Raw genomic sequence first — 24,064 nt, forward strand, 5'->3', positions numbered from 1 at the left:
CTGTGCCTGGCAAGAATTGGGCAGAAGGTCGGACAGACTGCCATTGTACGCTCCGGATATGCCGCTACTATACCACGATGAAATTTCGATCTCTAGCGAAGTTGGAGCACTCCAGCTTTTTCACGGTGTCGGCATACATAACATGGGGCAGGTGTTTCATAACGCCAAATTCTTTCCATTACAGAATCTTTTGGACAAAACCAATAATCCCACTATGGCCACGTTCCTCTATGTCAGACTACGCGCTGCGCTGCATGACTTGTATCCCTCTTTCCCGGATGAACCCCAAGTGCTGGGAGCATTACAATTGCTATATACCTCTACGAATCGAGTGAAACTGATCTCGCGCTTGTATAGGGCCTCACAGGCAGACGAGGGCGGGGGAGGAACTTTGGCGAAAGCAAGATGGGACGCGTGTTTGCTAGACCCGCTGACGGATGAGGAATGGAATGAATGTTGCTCTGGGACGGGTGGATTTGCCGCCAATGGGAATTTTCGTCTCATTCACTATAAATATTTACAGCAGTGGTACTACACACCAGCGCAACTGTTACGATATGGGCTGCGGGACAACTCTAGATGTGCGCGCTGTGGTGCAGATAATGCTGATTCTTTACACTTGGCGTGGAGCTGTGCTAAGGTGTGCGAGTTTTGGATTGCAGTGACGAAAGCACTAACTGAGATGACTTCCGTGGAAGTGACTGCGGAACCACGGCTGTGCTTGTTGGGTATTGCTTCTGGAGTATCTGTTGGAGCCAGGCGGCTGATAGTGTTGGCTTTGCAAGTAGCCAAACGCAGAGTGGCTGTGACATGGGGCGGGAGGCGGGCGCCTACTATTCAAATGTGGTTGCGAGACATGGCATATTGTCGTGATCAATTAACCTGCTACTATGAGGAATTGCCGGAGGCCTCTCGGCCTAGGGATGTGTGGGGTCCGTACACAATGTAAATGTTATCCAGGACGGCGACAGAGGAAGCCGGGACCGGTGGAGAGGTGGGCATCGAATGATGGAGAGCGATAGGAGACTGTTTTACCCTCGCAGGGACTGTAAGTGGATTGTCGCGGACAGTTCATTGCTATTGCATATTATGGTGGAGTAGTGTGATGACCCCTTTGATTTACGCTCAGAATCTCACTGGCACCACAATTCAATACGGTATGTGATGTAGATTGATCTGAAACCTGGGATGTTAGACGGGGGGGCTGTTCTATGGTTGAGAATTGTTGGGTTGCTTTAAAACCAAGACTGCTGGATAATTGAATTGTACTCCTTACAAGACCTACATTCTGTATTGTCACCTATTGTCATTCACATATGTACTGTATACAGGGAAGATACACCCGATAGGTGTTGGGAAACAGATGATATTAGCGGCCGGCCCACGGTTGGGTTGTAGGCCTATGGCTGTGTTCTTGTACTTTAACAAATAAAAGTCTTTACTCAAAAAAAAAAAAAAAAAAAAAAACAGTCCATTGCACTGAACAGGTCCATCCAAGGCAGCACATGAGAGGGGCTAAGTGCATCAACAGTCCATTGCACTGAACAGGTTGATCAGAGGCAGCACATGAGAGGGCAGAATGCAGTATCAGAGCATCAACAGGGCATTGTGGACAACAGAGCAGGTACATCAGAGTCAGCACATCAGAGGGCAGAATGCAGTATCAGAGCATCAACAGGGCATTGTGGAGTACAGAGCAGGTACATCAGAGGCAGCACAAGTACGTGTCCCTACCAACCCGTCACAGGGACCACAAGAGTGCCACGCAGTTCTCAATGGACACACCATGTGAAATAACATTTGAGTGAAGTGTACAGCACCTCACATCACAGAATCAGGGGGACTGCGTGAACTACCTGCCTCGGACACACTGGCAGCACCAGCAACAGGAGTGTGAGACACAGCCACAGCCCGAGTGACACACACATGGGCCACGGACCCAGACACACTGGCAGCACCAGCAACAGGAGTGTGAGACACAGCCACAGCCCGAGTGACACACACATGGGCCACGGACCCAGACACACTGGCAGCACCAGCAACAGGAGTGTGAGACACAGCCACAGCCCGAGTGACAGACACATGGGCCACGGACCCAGACACACTGGCAGCACCAGCAACAGGAGTGTGAGACACAGCCACAGCCCGAGTGACAGACACATGGGCCACACACCCAGACACACTGCCAGCACCAGCAACAGGAATGTGAGACACAGCCACAGATGTAGTCACTGACACGTGACCCACTGACCCAGACAGACTGCCAGCACCAGAAACAGGAGTGTGCAACACAGCCACAGATCTTCTAACTGACACGTGAGCCATAGACCCAGATAGACTGCCAGGACCTGCAACAGGAGAGGGCACAACAGAGACTGTGCCACTACATGATGCATGACAGCCAACAACAGACACAGTGCCACCATCTGATACATGAGAGTCAACTGCACCTGCGCCACTGGGACAACTGAAATGATGAGCCACAGGGCTGTATGGGCCAGGAGGCAGGGTGGGCCTGGGAGCTGGGGATAGCTGACCTTGAGCCACATCGGGGTTGGCAGGTGTCAATGGTGTGTGTCTGCGTTTCTTAGTGATGTGTAAGTGCACCCTGGACAGGACAGGACTGCCAAGTGGTGGGGACTCTAAAGAATCACCACCCACCATAGGTGGAGCATCTGCAGCCGGGGATCGGGTTTCTGGGGACGTGCTAGAGCCTGCTTGTCGTTTGCTGTGTGCCTGCCGCCTGGACTCTGAATCATGTGTAATGGGGGATGCAACAACAGGGGACACCCTCCTCTGCTTCTGACTGGCCTGGATGGGAGTGGAGGTATGGGGGGACTCCGCCGTGGAGACATCTGTTTGGTGTTCAGTAGAAAACATCAGCCTCAGTGCAGCCAGGGGTGAAGTATGCCTGTCCTTGATTGCGCCATTGTCCATGCTAGAAGCCTTGTCCGTAGGATGTGCCTTATCCTTAGGTGGAGTGTTGTGTCTGGATGTAGCCTGTGCCCTGGTCGCCGCCCTGTTCCTGCCAGCAGACTTGTCGTCTGTGGTGCACCTGTCTCCAGTAGACACCTGCTCTCTGTGTGTGTCCCTGCCCTTGGGAGATGGACCTTGCTCTGTTGTGGTCCTGCCCTTGGGAGTCTCCCTGCTCTTAGGAGGTGCCTTTGTCTTTTCACTGTCCTTGGGAGTGTCCCTTTCCTCTGTTGTGGGCCTGCCCTTGGGAGTCTCCCTGCTCTTAGGAGGTGCCTTTGTCTTTTCACTGTCCTTGGGAGTGTCCCTTTCCTCTGTTGTGGGCCTGCCCTTGGGAGTCTCCCTGCTCTTAGGAGGTGCCTTTGTCTTTTCACTGTCCTTGGGAGTGTCCCTTTCCTCTGTTGTGGGCCTGCCCTTGGGAGTCTCCCTGCTCTTAGGAGGTGCCTTTGTCTTTTCACTGTCCTTGGGAGTGTCCCTTTCCTCTGTTGTGGGCCTGCCCTTGGGAGTCTCCCTGCTCTTAGGAGGTGCCTTTGTCTTTTCACTGTCCTTGGGAGTGTCCCTTTCCTCTGTTGTGGGCCTGCCCTTGGGAGTCTCCCTGCTCTTAGGAGGTGCCTTTGTCTTTTCACTGTCCTTGGGAGTGTCCCTTTCCTCTGTTGTGGGCCTGCCCTTGGGAGTCTCCCTGCTCTTAGGAGGTGCCTTTGTCTTCTGACTGGCCTTGTCCAAGGTACAGTCCATGGACATGTGAGTATCCCTTGCCTTGGGAGTACCTTTTGTGTTGAATGCCTGTGTAGCTCCTGAAGGCATGTCCCCCAACAACACTTGTGGATCCTGTGTGTGTACTCCAGTGTATCTGACGTTGTCTACGTGAACAGATTTAGCTGATCTAGGGGATGGGGTCTGTGCCCTGCGTGCCCTGACATGCTGTCTGACGCTGCTTCTAGTGCAATAACCTGTATTTGAGTCCTGCTCAGAATAATCACTACCCCCTGAGACATCCAGTGGTGTAGATGGGGAAACAGAAGTAGCACCCTGTTCATGCGACTGTACTATTGCAGACGACACACTGCTTGCCAATGACTGCACTGTCCTGTGTAGACCTGCAAGATCGCCATGCATCCCTTCCATGAATGCCACCACCTGCCCCAACTTCCTATCATGGTCCTGGAAAGCATTTGTCATATTGGTCTGCCCCACACACAGCTGTCGCAGCAGATCAACGGCCTCAGCACACAGTGCATTTTGGCTCACCGTGGCAGGGGCAGCGGTGCCTGCACCGAACGCCACTCTGCTCCCCCTACTCCTCCGGCCACGAACAGTACATGGTGCAGTTGGCGGAAGTGTGGGCCCTGTGTGCTGTCTTCCGACAGAAGGTGATGATTGCCCACTCCCAGTCTGTGACAACAGTGCAGGCTCACCAAGAGTGTCCGACGAGGAGGACGATGGTGTCTCCACATGCAAGTCCTCAGGGACGGTCCTGTCCCCCTCTCCGGCGCTGGCCTCCTCTGTGTCAGTCTGCGTGTGTGCCAAGTCTGAGCCAGACTCATTTCCTCGACTAATCTCCACCGTCTGTGGCTGAGTGTCCTCTGTCATAGCTGAAATGCACATAAAATATGTGTGAGTCATGGGCACACTGACGTACAGAAGGACCAGGATTGCCAAATTCCATAGCTGACAAAGATTTAGTAGCCCCCATCCTGCACACGGCCCACCTCTACCAGTCATCCTCACATTTCCTGCCATGGGGCCATGGACCACTAGGGGATGTGCTTCAACACTCAACTACTAAGCAAGTGGCGTGTCAACATGGCGGACCTGGATGTCAAATGACAACCACCCAATGGGACCAAAATGGCATCACAGAGATACATACGCAACACGGAACTCAATACTGTGTCTGTGCACCAATACATGCATAGCACTCACAGGTTTCCTACACAGACAGTATGCTCACCGCTAGTTTGCTGTTGATCGGCACTCAGACGTTCGGCCAGTTCAGGATGCGTCACTGCAATAATACGGTGCATGAGAGGGGTCATGGAGCGTCGGGCCAGACGGGGCGTCCTTGGAATCATGCCCAGTGTTACTTCCGCTACATTCTTGCTCAGCCTGGAAATGTCGTCCCAGCGTTTGTGGCAGTGTGTATGTCGTCTGTTGCACACCCCCAATGCCCGTACTTCCCGTGCTATGCTCCTCCACAGGTCCTTGCGAAGGTGCAGCTTGACCTACCATGATGGGAGACAAAAGGGTTTAAGTCAGTGGACAGTTGGCCTGTCACACACATAGGGGCAAGACGTAACTGTCAGCAGCCATGCACAATCAGGAACATATGTCTAGCCCACACTACACAGCTAAGATACGAATAGGCCTGATTATTTGGCTCCCTCATGCACACCAACATGTCCCACACTGCACTTATCACCCGTCCTGGTGCGCCGTAGAGGCGTCCATAGTTGCGGAGTACACCGTCCACGAGGACATCAAGCTCCGCGGCGGTTAAGGGTCGAGACCGGATCTCTTTGCCTCTCGACATGGCAAGATCACGGAGTATGGCACTAGAGCAGCAGTCGGTGGTCAGCTCAGCAGCAGCAGCAGGTCGAGGTGATGGTCACAGCCAGCAGTCGGTGGTCAGCTCAGCAGCAGCAGCAGGTCGAGGTGATGGTCACAGCCAGCAGTCGGTGGTCAGCTCAGCAGCAGCAGCAGGTCGAGGTGATGGTCACAGGCAGCAGTCGGTGGTCAGCTCAGCAGCAGCAGCAGGTCGAGGTGATGGTCACAGGCAGCAGTCGGTGGTCAGCTCAGCAGCAGCAGCAGGTCGAGGTGATGGTCACAGGCAGCAGTCGGTGGTCAGCTCAGCAGCAGCAGCAGGTCGAGGTGAACAGGCAGCACTGGTCCCCAGGGTAGGAAGTGTCATTTTGGCCAACACACATATATAGGGCCCTCAGCACGTGTCAGTGGCATACGTCGCCAGCAATTGGTCAGCCCTGGAAGCGTGTTCGTGAAATGTGCCAATGACTGGCCCTGTTGTTGCGGTGCACTGCTTCCGCTACTTGCGATTGGCCATACGCGGCCAGCTTCCCTCTTCCCATTGGCTGCATGTGCACGGACCGTCACGGGCACACATCGGCAACCGCACGTGCAAGCTTCAGGCACGGATGCTTCAGTTGCAACAATGTTCTATCACTGGCGCCACCATGGCGGTGCACGTACTCAGCGGGGGAGGTGCAGGCCTATACACCCTTTAGATGTACTCAATGGACATGCCAGTTCATGTCCCCTCTTACAGTCACATTGCATCATCCACCGTACACCGGCCGGATCGGCCGGGCCAAGGACGGCCATGCCGGCCATGTTCACAACCGCCGTGCCCGGCCATGTACACAACCACCGTGCCCGGCCATGTACACAACCACCGTGCCCGGCCATGTACACAACCACCGTGCCCGGCCATGTACACAACCACCGTGCCCGGCCATGTCCACAACCGCCGTGCCCGGCCATGTCCACAACCGCCGTGCCCGGCAATGTACACAACCACCGTGCCCGGCCATGTACACAACCACCGTGCCCGGCCATGTACACAACCACCGTGCCCGGCAATGTACACAACCACCGTGCCTGGCCATGTACACAACCACCGTGCCCGGCCATGTACACAACCACCGTGCCCGGCCCGGCCTGGCACGGCGGTTGTGGACATGGCCGGGCACGGCGGTTGTGGACATGGCCGGCCACGGCCGTCCTAGGCAGGGCCGGGCACGGCGGTTGTGTACATGGCCGGGCACGGTGGTTGTGTACATGGCCGGGCACGGCGGTTGTGGACATGGCCGGGCACGGCGGTTGTGGACATGGCCGGGCACGGCGGTTGTGGACATGGCCGGCCACGGCCGTCCTAGGCAGGGCCGGGCACGGCGGTTGTGTACATGGCCGGGCACAGTGGTATTGTACATGGCCGGGCACGGCGGTTGTGGACATGGCCGGGCACGGCGGTTGTGGACATGGCCGGCACGGCCGTCCTTGGCCCGGCCGATCCGGCCGGTGTACGGTGGATGATGCAATGTGACTGTAAGAGGGGACATGAACTGGCATGTCCATTGAGTACATCTACAGGGTGTATAGGCCTGCACCTCCCCCGCTGAGTACGTGCACCGCCATGGTGGCGCCAGTGATAGAACATTGTTGCAACTGAAGCATCCGTGCCTGAAGCTTGCACGTGCGGTTGCCGATGTGTGCCCGTGACGGTCCGTGCACATGCAGCCAATGGGAAGAGGGACGCTGGCCGCGTATGGCCTTTGGGAAGTAGCGGAAGTTGTGCACCGCCATGGCGGCGCCAAATATGTTATCTTGTCAGACGCTGCACCGTGATGTGTTGTGTGCAGTTGCGTCATGAGGGTTGTGAGCGTGATAGGGAAAGGTCATATGTCATACAATATAGCATGTGTATCCATACTATGCCCATCGGTCGGCACACAATGGGCAACAGATGTGCATTTGGACGTGTTGACGTCGGGTGTGACCCTACAGACGTTATTACATCTTCACAACTACACAGTACATCACGGCTGTATGGCCAAATTATGCATCTGTTGTCAGTGTGTGGTTCTGGCGAGGTGACTACAGTGGTGGTGGTACACATGCATTCCGTGTATGTGTTTTGGACGTTGTGTCACCATGCATGTAATTACCGTATGCACAACATTATTGGTGTTGGCATTGGTGCTTGATGACATGGCGTGTGTATCATTATCGTTTGTGTGCATGCAGTTGCATGTGTGTCTGTGATGTGGCTACTAAACATTAGGGTGAAGACTGACGTTTTGTCAGTAAGGTTCACATGTGATGGAGTTGTACACGTATGCGTCGTTTGTAAGTTCACCTAAGTTACATCTCTCTCCCACACAGGAGCGCTCCAAATGTGCATCGGCCATACACTGTGCTGGAGGATATGGTTGACGAGGAGGTGATTAGGAAATTCCGGCTGGATCGACGTCGGTTGCTGGAGCTTGTTGCTCAATTGTCTCCTCATCTGCAGCCACGTAGGACGTATCCTGGATCGATTACACCCACTGCAAAGGTCATGGCGGTACTACATTTCTTTGCTACTGGAACCTTTCAGTACACAGTTGGACATGCCGGGGGGATGTCACAGGCCATGTTCAGCACGGTTCTTCGGGATGTCTTAACAGCTATGATGCTGTACAAGAATGACTACATACATTTCCCACGGCCGGAAGAGTTGGCAGCAGTCAAAGCTGACTTCTATGCACTGGGCCACATACCTCACGTTGTGGGTACAATTGATGGCACACACATCGCTATCATTCCACCACGGGCACGTGAGCAAGTTTTTAGGAATCGCAAACACTTCCATTCGCTGAACGTGCAGGTGGTGTGCCTGGCAAACAACATCATCTCCCATGTGTGTGCAAGATTTCCTGGCTCCGCACATGACGCCCACATCATGCGGAGCAGCATTGTCCCACGACTTATGGCAAATCTGCGACCCGGTCAAGCGTGGCTTGTTGGTGAGTGTGCAGTGGGGACTCTTGTGATCTCTGTGTGGCATGGGGTACCCACCATATCTTGTTGTGATGTTTGTGTCTCTCATCCCCCTACATAGGCGACTCGGCGTACCCAAACCGGCCCTGGCTCCTCAGTCCCCTACGTAATCCTACAACAGCGGGTGAAATGCGGTACAATGATGCACATGGAAGGAAACGGAGAGTCATCGAACGTACCTTTGGACTGCTAAAGTCTAGGTTTAGGTGCCTCGATAAGACCGGAGGGGCCCTGCCTTACTCACCAGGAAAAGTATGCAGGATTGTGATTGCCTGCTGCATGCTCCACAACCTGGCAGTACGCAATGACATTGAACTGCTCTTGGACCCTGAAGACGAAGAAGTTCCTCGGCCTCCCATCCCACCCATGTCGACTGATGAGGATAGTGGTGAGGAGGAAGGTGTGGACCAGAGGCGCCAGCTCAAAGATCGCTACTTCCCTTGAATGTGAGTAACTACCTCTAGTGGCGGTTGACAATGCCTCATGTATGTTTGCTGGTGTTGTGTGGATGTGGGGTTCATCAGCTGTGTGTTGTTTGTGATGGTTGCATATGTGTGTCTTCATTTCTTTGGACATACAAGTCTCCATGATGTGTGTGCTCTCATCCCATGCTTTTGTGATGATTGTAGTTTGTGTAATGTTGCTGTGCATTGTGTTGTGATGTGTGTCAATCTGTTTCCTGACGTGTGTTTGCTGTCTCTGATTTTCCCTAGGTCACTCCCGCAGCGCCATGATCATGTACGACTATGATCCCTGAACCTGTTTACGTCTGTTTCTGAAGGCAATCATGTGAATAAACATGGAGGCAAAACATCATTGTGTGTGTAAGTGAAATTTATTTACAGGTTGTGCTTTTGTGCTGGTGAATATTTACAAGTAAGTGGGGTGGAGGGAGTTGGAGTTGAAGGTAATGGCAGATGAAATGTCCGTGCTGACACCACATTGGGGGGTGTCAGGGTAGTCCAGCAGACCAGTGGGAATGATTGTCTATCTGGGACAGGATACTTAGCAGGGTGAATGTCTGGCACAGGCAGTGACATTGTCATTGGCGTCCCCTCTTGGAGCGTGTGGATGGCGCTCCAACACTGCTCTCAGCCACTTCCTGCCTCGGCCGGCCCCTCCGTCTCTGAGGTGGAACAGAGGCAGCTGGGGGGGCAGGTTGTTGATGGGCCACATCCGTCGCCAGGGGCACAGGTGGTGGTGGCGGCGGTGGAGGCGGAGGTGACGGTGGCGGTGGAGGCGGAGGTGACGGTGGCGGTGGAGGTGGAGGTGACGGTGGAGGTGGCGCTACGACAATTGGCGGAGGGGGGGGGGGGTGTTCCGGCCAACCCATTCCCTCCACATCGTTGCCTGCTGGCCCATGATGTGCACCATCTGGCCAAGGACCCCAGAGATTTCGCGCAACATGTTGGTGTTGTCCACTGAGTCCTGGTGTGCACGATCAGCGTTTGCCTGGGACCGGTCGTATGACGCCTGGCACCTGGCAAGGGCTTGCAGGGACTCTGCCACTGGATGGGGTAGCTGTCCTTCCTCTGTACGGCGGTGTGTGGCTCGCCTGATTGGCTGATGTCCCGTTGCCTCTCTTTGTGGCCCACTCACCCTGCTTGTGTGTGAGGCCGATGGACCAGCGTCGTGCGCTGGGTTAGGCTGGGTGGCACAGGCAGGAGTCGTGGTACTGGTGGTACTGGTGGTACTGGTGTTACTGGTGGTGGTGGGGACTGTGCAGATCACAGAGACAGGTGTCGCTGGAGTCACACATGCGACGGTGGTCGGTCCCGGGAGTCCCTGTGAGCCAGATGGCCCTGGCTGTGTGCTTGGTCCCGCTCCATCCTCCGCACCGGAGCTGCCTGTGTCCTCGTCACCAGAGAGTCCTGTATGTGTGGGAGGCGAGGCTGGCGGGCGGGTACTGGTTTCCCCAGTCAGTTAACGATCACCTGAGGGACAAGATAGAGCTGGTCAGTAATGTGGACGTTACATGGTCATATAGATTAGTAGACATTTCTGTTTCCTGTCGCACACACCCCACCCTCCACCACCACCACCCTCCCCGTGAACATGGGGGCCTGTTGGGAGTTGTAGTTTGGGCCTCTCACACACCCCACCCTCCACCACCACCACCCTCACCGTGAACATGGGGGCCTGTTGGGAGTTGTAGTTTGGGCCTCTCACACACCCCACCCTCCACCACCACCACCCTCACCGTGAACATGGGGGCCTGTTGGGAGTTGTAGTTTGGGCCTCTCACACACCCCACCCTCCACCACCACCACCCTCACCGTGAACATGGGGGCCTGTTGGGAGTTGTAGTTTGGGCCTCTCACACACCCCACCCTCCACCACCACCACCCTCACCGTGAACATGGGGGCCTGTTGGGAGTTGTAGTTTGGGCCTCTCACACACCCCACCCTCCACCACCACCACCCTCCCCGTGAAAATGGGGGCCTGTTGGGGGTTGTAGTTTGGGCCTCTCACACACCCCACCCTCCACCACCACCACCCTCACCGTGAACATGGGGGCCTGTTGGGAGTTGTAGTTTGGGCCTCTCACACACCCCACCCTCCACCACCACCACCCTCACCGTGAACATGGGGGCCTGTTGGGAGTTGTAGTTTGGGCCTCTCACACACCCCACCCTCCACCACCACCACCCTCACCGTGAACATGTGGGCCTGTTGGGAGTTGTAGTTTGGGCCTCTCACACACCCCACCCTCCACCACCACCACCACCCTCCCCGTGAACATGGGGGCCTGTTGGGAGTTGTAGTTTGGGCCTCTCACACACCCCACCCTCCACCACCACCACCACCCTCCCCGTGAACATGGGGGCCTGTTGGGAGTTGTAGTTTGGGCCTCTCACACACCCCACCCTCCACCACCACCACCCTCACCGTGAACATGGGGGCCTGTTGGGAACCATGTACATGTTTGTGAGTTGGTGTCCAACGTGCATGGGTTGGGGCGTAGGAGATGTTTCTTCTCAGTTGTGTGAGCCTGACCATGTCGTGCTGATCGTGGTGCTTGATTTGTACTTACCAGCCTCTTCTCCTTCGTCAAGTCCGTCTAGGCTCTCTGGGTGTAGTATCACCAGCACCTTCTGCTCCCAATCGGTGTAGGGTATGGGCTCCGGGGGTGTTCCACCGCCAGTAAGAATGGCTCTTGCATTGTTTTTCGATCGGATGCCCTTCACCCTGGTCTTCAGGTCATGCCACCGCCTCTGAATTTCATGCTTCGTCCTCGGCACAGTCCCCGACGCATTCACCCGAGTGACGATCCTGTCCCACATGTGGTTCTTTTGCGCCACGGACGTCTGCTGGACTTGGGCCCCGAAGATGTGGGGCTCCACACGGATTATTTCATCTACCATTACCCTCAACTCGGTCTCCGTGAATGTAGTTTTTTTTTGGGTGCCATGGTGTCTGGTGCTCAGTGTGTGAGTTGAGTGAGTTGGGGGGTGCAGGTGTGTGGTGTGTGATGTGTAGGAATTGTGTGGTGGGTGTTTGTGTGGTGGGTGTGGTAGGGTGGTGGTTGTGTGTCTTCTATGTGAGTTAGCAGTATCTCGATTTGGGCCTCTTGCTAGCAGCAATGCTGTGATGCAAAGGATTGTGGTAGTGTGTGGGTGTCATTTTATAGTCGTGTCTCAATGGTTGTTGGCAGTCAGGTGGTAGGTGGGCGTGTTGACTAGTGTGCATTATTGGATACTTGGGACGTGTCATGGTGGCTTGTGCTTGGTGTTGGTGTATGGGGGGGGCGTTGTCAATGTTCGTATGTTTGCTTTGGACTTGCGGTACACTTTCTAACATTTGTTTGCCGCTAGGGATGTTGTGCGTGTTGGCCTTCCGCAGTGATGCAGTGTTTATCGTTGCATTCTTTCCGCCGCGGACGTGGATGGCTGTGCGTTCCGTGGTACTGGCGGATTTATCCTAATTGCGGCCACGGAGTATTCACAGGTATGGCGGTACATGTGTTATTTTCCGCGGTCATTTCCGTCCGCGGCAGTGGTTGTTCATTGGACTCCGTCCGCCGCGGACGGAGTTGGATGTGTTCCGTCCACCGCGGACGGTGTTGGTTATGATCCGTCCGCCGCGGTCGGAGTTTCGTGACATGATTATCCTAATCCCAACCGCGGAATCTCCGCGGCGCAGCCGGGAGTAAAATTTCCACGACCATGGCGGACAGTACCCATTTCCGTCCGCCATCCTAATCGACCCCTTAATGCAGCAAAGGTGCTATGGGCCCTAATACAAGCAAGGTAAGTACCCCCTTTGCTCGTTGGGTGGTGGAAGACAGCAGAACTGTGGTGCTGTGGTCCATACACACCCCTTAACCACTGCTGCACCAATGGTAGCTCTGCCCGTGCTGCATGCCATATTACTACTGTTACACATCAGAGTCAGGAGTCAATATGTGTCCATGCCCTTGTATCTCTCTCTCAGCTCATGTTTCTTCGAGCGTCTGTCTCTGTATCTGTCTGTCTCTGTGTCTCTTCTTTGACTCAACCTTCTTGAGTTTTACAGAAACCTGTCGCTGTTGCTCTTTCTTACCTTAAGAACATACTGTTCCCCGGTCAGGTTGTAATGTTGGCCTCCGAGGGTGAAAGTTACCACAGGCAGATATGGCACTGACTTGCAGTCAATCAAGTACTGGAAAGGAAAAACAGATGCGAGTCAGAACAATCTTGGGCTGTTACTGCCTCAGACAAAGTTTGCATCACCAGAAGTGCCTGCTTTTGACACAGACAGTGAGTGCCTGCTGAACCCACGCTCAGGAGAGAGCAAATGTGTCTCTGCGCAGATTCAGGGGGCATCGCTGCCAGCTGGACGTGCATTCATATTCAGACTGTGCCAGAGCCACTGCAGAGAGGGCCCTGAGGCGTCGGTACAAGGGGGCATTTAATGAGTGGAAGGGTGTGCCATTTAGAAACAGAATCAGTGGGGGCAGTGACAGCTTAAGAAAAAAGTTACTCACCTGTAACCATTGGCTTGCAGCGTGTTATACTCCAGCTTTCCATATTGTGCCGTCTGCAGCCAGGGTTCGGAGTCAGACAATTATAACTTGCTGTTTTTTTGGAAGTCTTTGGCCCCGATTCTAAGTTCAGAGCCAAATTCCGATCCCTGTGCAAACAGACGTTTTTGCAAGTATTGGAGTTAGGAGATGTGAACTGATTACCACACTCCCAACATTTTGCTTAGGTACATTTCTGCTGGTCAAATCTGTCTAAATTTACTAGAGGGAAATGTGGGATAAATTCTAAGGCTTGAAACTTTCTTTTACAGAAAAGAGAAAAAGAAAAAGCTGAGGTTTACCCCCTACATATAAGATGTAACGAAAGAAAAATCCTGGGACAGCAGAGACAGAAAACGGTCCACTGATCACAGTGATGTCAGCAACATATCTATTATCTATACGTCTAAGGAAGGTCATACATCAAATGACATTACTAGTTGGCTTTCAAATAGTGTGTACATACTAAGAATAGATCTATTTCATAGGGAAGAAACATATGTATTTCTACCGAAAAAGCACCCCAGTGTCCTCTGTGAAAACCCCAGATGTGATATGTCTAATCGTAATATGTATGCACTAGAGAGAGCCAGCAGCAAGGTTGTTTGTTATCTTGGACATTACTGTCCGGCGTTTATCAGGGTGGACACAAGAGGTTCTCTTTTTGGCTAGAAGTACATTGTTTTATTTTAGATGATCGAATTTGCATCATGTCGCTGAATTAGCACAGAATGACCTCTGTGATTGACACAGTCCACGCCAGATAGAGATACAAATATTTTTGTGACCAGCCGGATTGGTATATATGGGTCAGTCTGGCTTCCACGTGTTCACATAAGAGTTGGAGTGACCACCCTGTCCAGGAATATTGGATCAATGATAACGCACTGGTTATAGGACTCACAAAGAGTAGTGAGAGTCTAAATGCAATCTTAGCTCTGGTGAAACTACACAACATGTATTTATGCAGTGACAACTGATTAGGTCCATACATGAATAAACCTCTGTTTAATTGGTGCTGGCCACTACACATAATATGAATTGTGTGGAGACCGCCGCCTTTTAGAACATATTTTAAGACTGATCTGTTGTTCTTTTCACTCACAATTCAGACTGATCCCCTTTGAGGATCTTTCGTCTCTTCCGAAGCAAGCTATGTAGACACTTTAGTCCTAAGGCGGCGCACCATTTGTACTCTAGACACCGTTCTTGGCTTACAAAGCTGGGCAGGGTGTAGGGCACACTGATGATGAGAAGCTCTGGGGTATCTGGTGAATTGTTCCTAAAACTCTTTCCTAGTGATCCTATCCTGGTGAGTGTTTAGCAAGGCTTTCCTCCCTATAAAATACATCTATTTGTAATATGTACGATCAATCAGCATTTGTCACCGCTATGGGTATCTGGGCATTGGGGTACGAGGTCTCCATTGTACACACTATAGTGAACCAACTAACAAAGTCATTTGATTTCCAGGTGCCTTCTTCTTAGGTAAAGTGATGTGTGTTTGGTCTCACTGTGGTCTACGGGCCATTTCCCTTGTGTGTTGTTCCAGGCTTGTACTTTCGTTGTATCTTGAAATTTTATACAAAAAAGCACCCATTTCACATGTACTCCATCCTTTTAATAGGGAAAGCCCAGTCAGTGGGGCCACACCTGGTAAATACCATATCTAGGGGCATCTATATTTTCAAGGTGCAGTAGATACCTCAACCTTATCTAGCAACCCTTTTAATTTCGTGTTCAGGCATTCATCAAATGACTTGTGATCCTGTTCTCGGAAATGTCCAATGCACAAGGGCAAAGACTCAAGGGGCCCGATTCACAGAACTAACTTAAGACAAAATCCTAAACTTACTACCATTTTGGTATTCACCGAAGGTACTTACTCATTTTGGTATTCACAGAAAGCACTTACTCATTTCGGTATTCACAGAAGTTAGGAGTCTTAACTTTAGGACTCCTAAATGCCTTATGTGAATACCGAAAGTCTTAAATTTAGGTTTTTTCTCAGTTTAGGAGTAGTAAAGTTAGGACTCCTAACTTTAGGACTCCTAAATGTCTTCTGTGAATACTGAAAGTCTTAAAGTTAGGATTTTTCTCAGTTTAGGAATCCTAAAGTTAGGAAGCGGGGGGCGCACCCATGAACAAGAGGAAGGCAAAAATGCAAAAATGTAATGGTGGGGGAAAGGACCAATTGCCAACGGTCGCTGTGAGCCCACCTGCGGGCCAGCAACCAGATCATGCATCTAGGGCATCCTTAGACTTTAGTGATGTCACACGGGCCTGGGTGAAGATTTCTGGGCCATAATGGAAAAAAAAATTGTCAAGACTTGTGGCCCTTTGCATGATAGACTGAATGGTATTGAAAACAGACTTGCATGCTTGGAACAATTGCACTCTGTTGCCCTAGGGGAGGGGGTGGTTTCTGATTCATTAGTAGCTAAGGACATCCCAGTGAGGCCATCTGGGTTGAATAATGTGTCCTGTAACCCCCCGGTATTGCCAACGGATAAGCCCATAGACCCGCTACCCCAGAGACTCCAGGTGCGGAGCCAGGGGGATTTAGCTGGGGAGGGCACCGTCGGCCACACAGAGGGGCATAGACCCCTAGAGCTGGTGAGGGGTGGTAGGCTCGCCAATCCCCATACTAGTTCTTCCAGGAGTGCAACTCTGAATCCCCCACCCTTTACTTTAGAAACTAATTGTCTGGATCTTCCTCCTGAGTCCGCCCCGTATGTGGTTGTCCTTGCTGGAGTGCCAGCCATGGACCAAGAGAGCAGGGAGGATTATGTCACCCTTAAGAATAAATGTATACACTGGCCCAACTATAATAGGCCTCTGCCACTGCACGTATCGAGCTAAATTCTTTTTGCACGGCGTGTAAGTTGGGTAGAGCCACGGGTGAAAAACATAGAGGGAGACTGTATAGTCATAAATTCAAGGGATAGTAGGGTGGTGGATTATACCTCTAACTGGGCCCCAGGGTTTTCCGATCACAAGTTCAATCTCTCCACCTGACTTATTTCTTTCCTACATCAAATAGGGCGAGAGGCTCACAGAATAGGGGCGACCAGGGTATTCTGGACCCTAGACCACCCGTTACTCGGATCCCCTGGATGAGGAATAATAACAACGGCCCTAGGAGCGATCTGCTCGCCCTCATGAATAGATTCAGTGTGTTAGAGCAGCTTGATTGATGCCCAGGTCGGCCCCCTTTGGGTGGAGTGGAGGGCCAGACTATGGCCACCTCGGAGGTTGAGGATGGGCTCATAGACAGTGAGCCACCAGAGCTAGGGCGATCATTCCCTACAAACACACCAGAGGAGAGGCCTGTTCGGGGGGACACTTTGAACATGGTGGGTTCTGAAAACAGGATGGGGTTGGGAAAGGATTCTATTAAAATTCTCTCCTGGAATGTGGCTGGAATTAAAAACAAACTGTTGTGCCCAGACTGGGGAGCTTTTGTGGAAAGTAACGATGTCTGCCTTTTCCAGGAAACTTGGGCACTGCTAGGCGAACAAAGGTGTGGGTACTCAACCTTCAGCAAATCGGCAGTTAAGAAGGGGAGGGGTAGACCTTTTGGGGGCCTCAGCATTTGGGTCGGCACACACCTGGGGGCACAGGCTGTCCAGGTTCCCACTGAGTCTCGAGATGTGCAGTGTGTGTTACTTACACTCCCTGGAAATAGGCAAGCTGCGCAAATTAATATCTACTCGAGACCCACTGTAAGTGGGAAGGAATCTCCAACTATAGACCAACTTGTGCAGTTCATTCCAACTCTGGACCCAGCAGTAACGCTAATTGTGGGTGGTGATTTTAATTGCCAGTTTGAGCCACTCACTGACTCATCCCTCGACGGCCCAGATGAAGAGGACCAGTTATGGCTCATCCTGGAACCGCAGATTCCGGTGGTGAGAGCATGGACCCCTTTGGTCCTACAAATTAATTCCCTTACCCTTTCGACCTCTCTCAGAGCCTGTAATGAGAGGACTACCTCAGATAGAGCAGCCCAAATGATATTTAATAGGGAGGGCCAAAACTCCATCTTGGAATATAATCTGGTGGAAGCAAGAACATGGGGTATGGTCTCAGACTTCAAAATCTTTCCTAGGAAAGACAGTGACCTTAATCCCCTGGTCATGTATTTGAAACCTGGGAGCCTGGGCCTGTGTAACCCAGGTTCTGATCCAAATTTAATCGCTCCTCCGCTATCCTTAACTAATAACAGGTGGAGGGTTAAGTGGCCATATATATTGGGTTCTCCCAACAAACTGGCTGATGTCTATCAAAGGGCCTTGCCCCACCTTTGCGGTATTACGGAGGTGGAGGAAACCCCAGTATTCAGCAGGGAGCCCCTAATTATCCACCAGGGTCTCGTGCGGGACCTGGGTGATGTGTTCTACCCAGAGGGGAGACCTAAGGCAAAAACAGCTACAGTCCAACCATGGTACAACGCCAACTGTAGGAAAGCTAAAAACAAACTGGTCTGTGCGGTCAGGCTCCAGGATAAAAACAAGATCAAGCTTTACCGGCGTTTGTACAAGTTGGCTACGTAGAGGGCTAGGAAGGAGTGGGAGGCGGACAATTGGGAAGATTTAAGAACTGCACTCAAGTCCAAAGACTCCAAATCCTTTTGGTCAATTGTTAGTTGTGGGAGTAAGGAAGGAAAACTGATGCTGCACTCCCTCCCGAGCAATGATGGACCAGAGACCCCTCTCCCATGCCCCCCCCCCACGAGTATCGACTGGAGGGGGCCTGGGAGATTACACCGGCGGAGGTTGAGTCTGCCATCTTGAACCTGTCCCCAAATAAAGCCCCTGGCTTGGACAAGCTACCGGGTGACTTGTATCGCTCAGAGCCGAACATATGGGCCCCCTATCTCTGTGTTCTATATAATGCCATTCTAAAATGCATTGATCCCCCGGACTCATGGCGGGGTGCCGAAATCGTCCCTATTTACAAAAAAAGGTTGCCCCTTGAAATCGTCCAACTATAGGCCAATTAGCCTTATAGACGTCATCCAAAAACTGATGGGACGCATCATCCTGGGCAGAATACAGTCTTGGATGGATGAACATGATGTCTTGTCTACCTTCCAGGCTGGCTTCAGGCAGGGAACATCAACTGTGGACCAGCTATTTAGACTCCAGGTTTTATACTGGAGAACAGTGACTGTAGAGGATGGCAGCCTCTACATGATCTTTGTAGACCTGCGGTCAGCGTTTGACCTGGTGCACAGAGCTAAACTTTGGAAGGTGCTGCATGAGTTGGGTCTACCAGGTTACCTCCTCAATGTTCTAGCTAGGCTCCACTCCGATAACTTCGCCCAGGTGAGGTGTGGAAGGTTGGGTGAATTGTCTCCACGTTTCCCGGTCGGGCAGGGGGTCCACCACGGCTGTGTACTGGCGCCCACCCTTTTTTGCCTGGTAGATCACCTACTTGGGATTGGAGACATAGACGCCCCGACGCTAATCACGGGCCGGGTGCCCGCTTTGATGTTCGCGGACAACACTTTGTTGTTGTCCAAGACATCAACGGGCAATCCAGCGCATCCTTGATGGCTTTGCGGACTTTTGTGTCTTGCGGGGATTGGAGATAAACCTGGACAAAACAAAGTTTATGATCTTCAATCCCCCGAGGCAGACACGCCCGAATCCGCTGTTGGGAGGAACTCCTCTAGAGAGAGTCAAAATCTTTGATTCTTTGGGCATTACCCTGGGTGAACACTTGCAATAATAATAATAATAATCCACATTTGTAAAGCGCACAATCACCCGTAAGGGTCTCTAGGCGCTGGGGGCTGTCGGGAAGATTAAGCGAGCTATTGCCCAGAGTCACATGGTGCTGGGCTAACCTGCCGCCGGAGCCAGGGATCGAACCCTGATCCCCAGATTCCAGCGTCAGTCGCCTTGGCCGCGGCGCCACACCGTAGTTGGCCAAAGCTACACTCAAACTAACAAGAGTGGTGGGGGGGGGGATGCAGAAGCTCCATAGAGAGTCTGAGTTCAAACCGGCGGCCCCAGTTATAGAAATTTACAGTGTGCAGGCCAGAGCAGTAGCCCTTTATGGGGCCGAACTCTGGGGGCATCAAAACTCCACCAGTTTGGCGAAGGTTGAACACACCTTTCTAAGGAACATATTGGGCCTCCCTGTGAGCACCTTACTCGTCCCACTGCGTCTGGACCTAGGGTTGCTCCCCATTCAAGAGGTTATGTCATCACGCCCTCTAACATTTTGGAAAAGACTGTGGTCTGTCCCGGAACTCGTGTTCGATAGAAATGAATTCAGGGATATATGGGATGCCTTGAGAGGCAAGAACATTAGGTGGCTGTCTTATATAAAGTACATTAGTAGTAGGATAGGCCTACCTGAGCTTTGGGAGACCCCGGATGTTGCCTGCCCGGAGATCACCAAGGCTTAGGTGATCCGCCATTATAAGAACTACAATCTAGCCACCCTTCAGGGGAGCTCTGGGGTGGGAAGACTGACTACAGAATTCCTTGAGGTCAAGGCAGAATATAAAAGGGAAGAATTCTTGGACGTGATATTCCCCGTACCAGGAAGAAAACTCTACATGGAATTCAGATTGGGCACTTTGCCTCTTAGAGTTTTCTCTAGTAAATGGGACAAAAGCAATCAGTAAGAATGCCCCGTTTGTGGACATTCTGTGGAAAATGACATACATGTCTTTTTCTTTTGCCCAGGGTATCAGGGCGCACGTAAGTACTGGCTAATCCCTATTTGTAGAAACTTGGGATTTCGCCAGTGCTCACGCGCAATGAGAGTCCTAAAATACGACACCCATCCCCCTATTGTCTTTGCTGTGTCGCGTTTCCTGAATACAATGTGGCATCGGCGTAGGAAACTGATTAGCGCCTAGCATGTATTTTTGCCACAATCAAATGTAAGTTCGATAATGAAATATAGTTTAATTCCATTTTACTATGTATTTGATTTTTTTTTTATATACTCAATGTATTTTAAAAGTATTCAATATTTATTGTCTTAATATTTGTATTGTTCATACTGTTTTGTGCTTTTATGGTCCTTCGAGGCTGAAATAAAGTTATCGAACTGAAACTGAGTAATCTCAGAACCGTGCATAGTAGATTTTTTATGAGAGCTTTTACTGTGCAAATGCTTCAGGATAGGCACCCTCACTATCTAAAAAAAGTGATAGGCCCCATTCCTCTTCTTTCACATAAATTACTATGGATCGTTAACCATACAAATGTCATCTAGTATGTCACGCTAAATACTTTGGAGCAGCTGTTCTTAACCTTTTGACTTCTGTGAACTCCCACTGAATCAGTATTGGAAGCTGGAGACCCCGCCAAATTGCTACGATCGAAACTTCAAAAAAATACACACAATTACAGAAACAAAAATACATCAAACAAATACACAAATTATGAAATATTTAATTCACAAACCAAAATGTATACTAAAATGTTACTTCTAATGAGAAGGTTGAAGCTTTTATTTCGAAAAAACAAAGTGCAAAACTAGAATCCAGCATATCACTTTGTCTTTTTTACTCGAAATGCATCCTATTGTTTTATCAGAGCATACCTCGGCTTCAATTGAGGCCACCAATCGTCCATACTATTGTTTGTTGAACTTGTGCTGCTCTCATATATCAAGCCAATGAAACTTATTTGATGTTTAGCTATTTCAAATTTGTTCACATTTATAGTGTTTTTAAAATTTGCTATGTGCATATACTTTATTAATCTGCTAATGTTCTCAATGGGTACCGGAGAAACGTGCTACTCGCTGAAAAAGCGCTTTGACGCCTCGTCAGGGGTAGTAAGCGCTATATAAATGCAATTACAATACAATACAATTAAACAGTTGCAGACCTCCTCAGTAGGTGGGAGTCACGGACACCCAGGGTTTCGCGGATGACAGGTTAAGAAGCACTACTTTGGAGTATTATTCGTTAGTAAGCATGAAGATGTGTTTAAGGCAAACTATGAACAAATGTACAGTGAATGTGTCTCCTTAATATAAAATGGAGTCCTCTGCCAATATCTGTCATTGGGAGAATTAACATCTTCAAAATGGCTATTCTACCCAAAATTCTAGTACCGATTTTGCTCCCTTTCTCTTTATATTACTGCAAAATATCTTGAACCAATGGTTCAGAACCCGCCTCTAACACATCCAACCTTAGATGTCATCTAACGTCCTGCAGCTAAACCCCACAAAGATTGAATTCCACCTGTATGCCAATAGCAATAATTATACCAGAATTAAGAGAAGCCCTCCAACATAAACCTTCCTGGTTTCATCCCCAATGGCAAACCATACAAAATCTCTAGAATTCACCCTCAAAACAGACTTGTCTTTCCAGTAACTCGTGGCTAGGAAGACCATAACAGCTTGGTTTCACCTTTCCCTTTTGAAGAAAGTGAAGCCACTGCTTCAGTAATATGACTTCAGAACAACAGTACAAGCCTTAGGGCCAGATGTAGGTAGGCTTTTACCGGGTGGTAACGGCCGAATTCGGCCGTTACCACCCGGTAAAAGCAATTTGACATGTAGGTCCCTGTAATTTACAGACTCGGTAAATTTACCGATAGGTAAATTTACCGAGTATGTAAAATACCGAGTCGGTATCATTACTGATTCCGGAAAATTGGTATGTAGGTGGGACTCTTCTGAGTCCCACAAGCAGTACAACATCGGTATTTTACCATCAAATACTACTTGATGGTAAAATACCGTTTCTGGTGTGCATGCACATGTGTGCATGCACACCTATGCCATATGACAGGCAGACCTGCCCTTAGGGCAGGTATGCCTGCCACATGGCACCCGAGCCTCATTTGGGGGTGCCAGAGGGTGTCAAAGTGACACCCCCTGCACCCTTGTGACAGTCGGTATTTTCCGATGTGGTAAATACCGACCGGTATATGCCCAATCAATCCTATGGGCTTCAAAGCCCATAGGAATGCATGGGCATTAACTGGTCGGTATTTACCACATCGGAAATTACCGACTGTTTCCGATTCGGTAATTGCACATCTGCAATTACCTACATCTCGGTATTTTTATTTACCGACCTCTTAAATACCGAGTCGGTATGACTCGGTATTTAAGAGGTCGGTAAATAAATTTTACCTACATCTTAGTCCTCTCCAGTCTGCATGGAGGCAACGCTCTGCTCAGCAGTCTCCATGAAACCACATTAGCATCCTTGAAAGGTATCCTACACACACCGGCATGGCTCACCAAAGGCTTGAGGTAATTGAGTCATATTACCCCGACGTTAAAAGACCTACACTGGCTCCCCTTCCAGGTCAGACCATCTTCAAGACAGCTGCATGACATTTAAAGTGCTCAACAACAATCCAGCTTACCTATCAAACAACCTCATCTGGGAAACAATGTCAGACCACTGGCCTGGATTTTGCCAGATTCGAGAAAAAACATAGCAAGATGAAAAAAAACATAAGGGGAGCCTTCTCCGTTCATGCTCTCAGGATTGGCAACAATATTCCTTTTGACATCACATCAGCAATAGCTCCCCTATAATTCTGAAAAAAAATTGAAGATATACCTCTGCAAGGAGCATTAACCTTTTTTAATAAAACAATTTAATTAATTTTCTCAATAAGGCATTGAGCATATACAGAAGGAGAATCAATACCAAACAAATTGACATTATACAGCATAACATTTGAGAATTTCAGTTGGCATCACTTACTTTCCAGCCCATGAAATGCCCAACATTTGCCCCATGTTTTTGTGTGCTTTTGAGGGCATCCTCTCACCTGGTAGAGCAGCGTTTCCATTTTGGCACACCAGTCCACCCCTCGTCTCCATTCCATCAGGGGGAGGGACCTTCGGCTACGTTCAGTGTCCCTTTTGGCCACCATTGCAGCCACTACCACCATCATTTGGTCTTGTCTGGGTTTGCTGAGATTCTCTAGTATGCCGAGAAGGCCAATCTATGGGTTCAGATTAATTTGTCATTCCAAAACCTGCGAGATGGTCTCCACGGCTCCTCATCAAAAGTGAGCTATCAGAGGGCAGGTCCATACGAAGTGGAAGAAATCTGCGTCACTGTGGATGCATCGAAAGTATGTGGCGTGAGGCAATTTACCTGCAAGCCATAGGTGTCAGGTGTGTAATATGTGATGTGCAGGTATTTCAGTTGGACCAGCCTAAGTCTAGACAAAATGACTAGTTCTGGGGAGCCATCCCAGTATCTCGCCAGTCAGCCTCATCAAGAAGCCCTAACTATTCCTCCCATTTCGTATTGTGGGTATTATTGAACACATCTGGTGTGTTCACCACTAATGAGCAGTATAGTTTAGAGACCCTCCCCTTCTCAGATGCCCTGTAAGGAGGAGAGTCTCAAGAGGACTATATCCTGGTAGATAGGTTCCACTGCCTATATGACTTGCCAGGGCAAGCCGTATTTGTAAATACTTATAGAATTGAGTGCACGATAGGGAGAACTGCACCTTAGGGTCTTCAAAGGAATACATTTGGACGCTCTGCCATACGTCCCCCAGCATCGTGATACT

At 50.6% G+C, this 24,064-nt stretch overlaps 1 protein-coding gene across 1 annotated transcript in view; it reads right to left on the reverse strand.

Annotated features, from left to right (window-relative positions):
- LOC144770590 (cathepsin D-like) overlaps positions 1-24,064 on the reverse strand; it is a 288,565-nt gene that overhangs the window by 40,543 nt on the left and 223,958 nt on the right. Inside the window, exon 8 of the mRNA XM_078655246.1 lies at positions 13,067-13,165. Coding sequence (XP_078511372.1) covers positions 13,067-13,165 — 99 coding nt within the window. The remainder of the gene's footprint in view (positions 1-13,066; positions 13,166-24,064) is intronic.

The sequence above is a fragment of the Lissotriton helveticus genome, chromosome 7, assembly GCF_964261635.1.
Source record: "Lissotriton helveticus chromosome 7, aLisHel1.1, whole genome shotgun sequence".
Classification (NCBI taxonomy): Eukaryota; Metazoa; Chordata; class Amphibia; order Caudata; family Salamandridae; genus Lissotriton; species Lissotriton helveticus.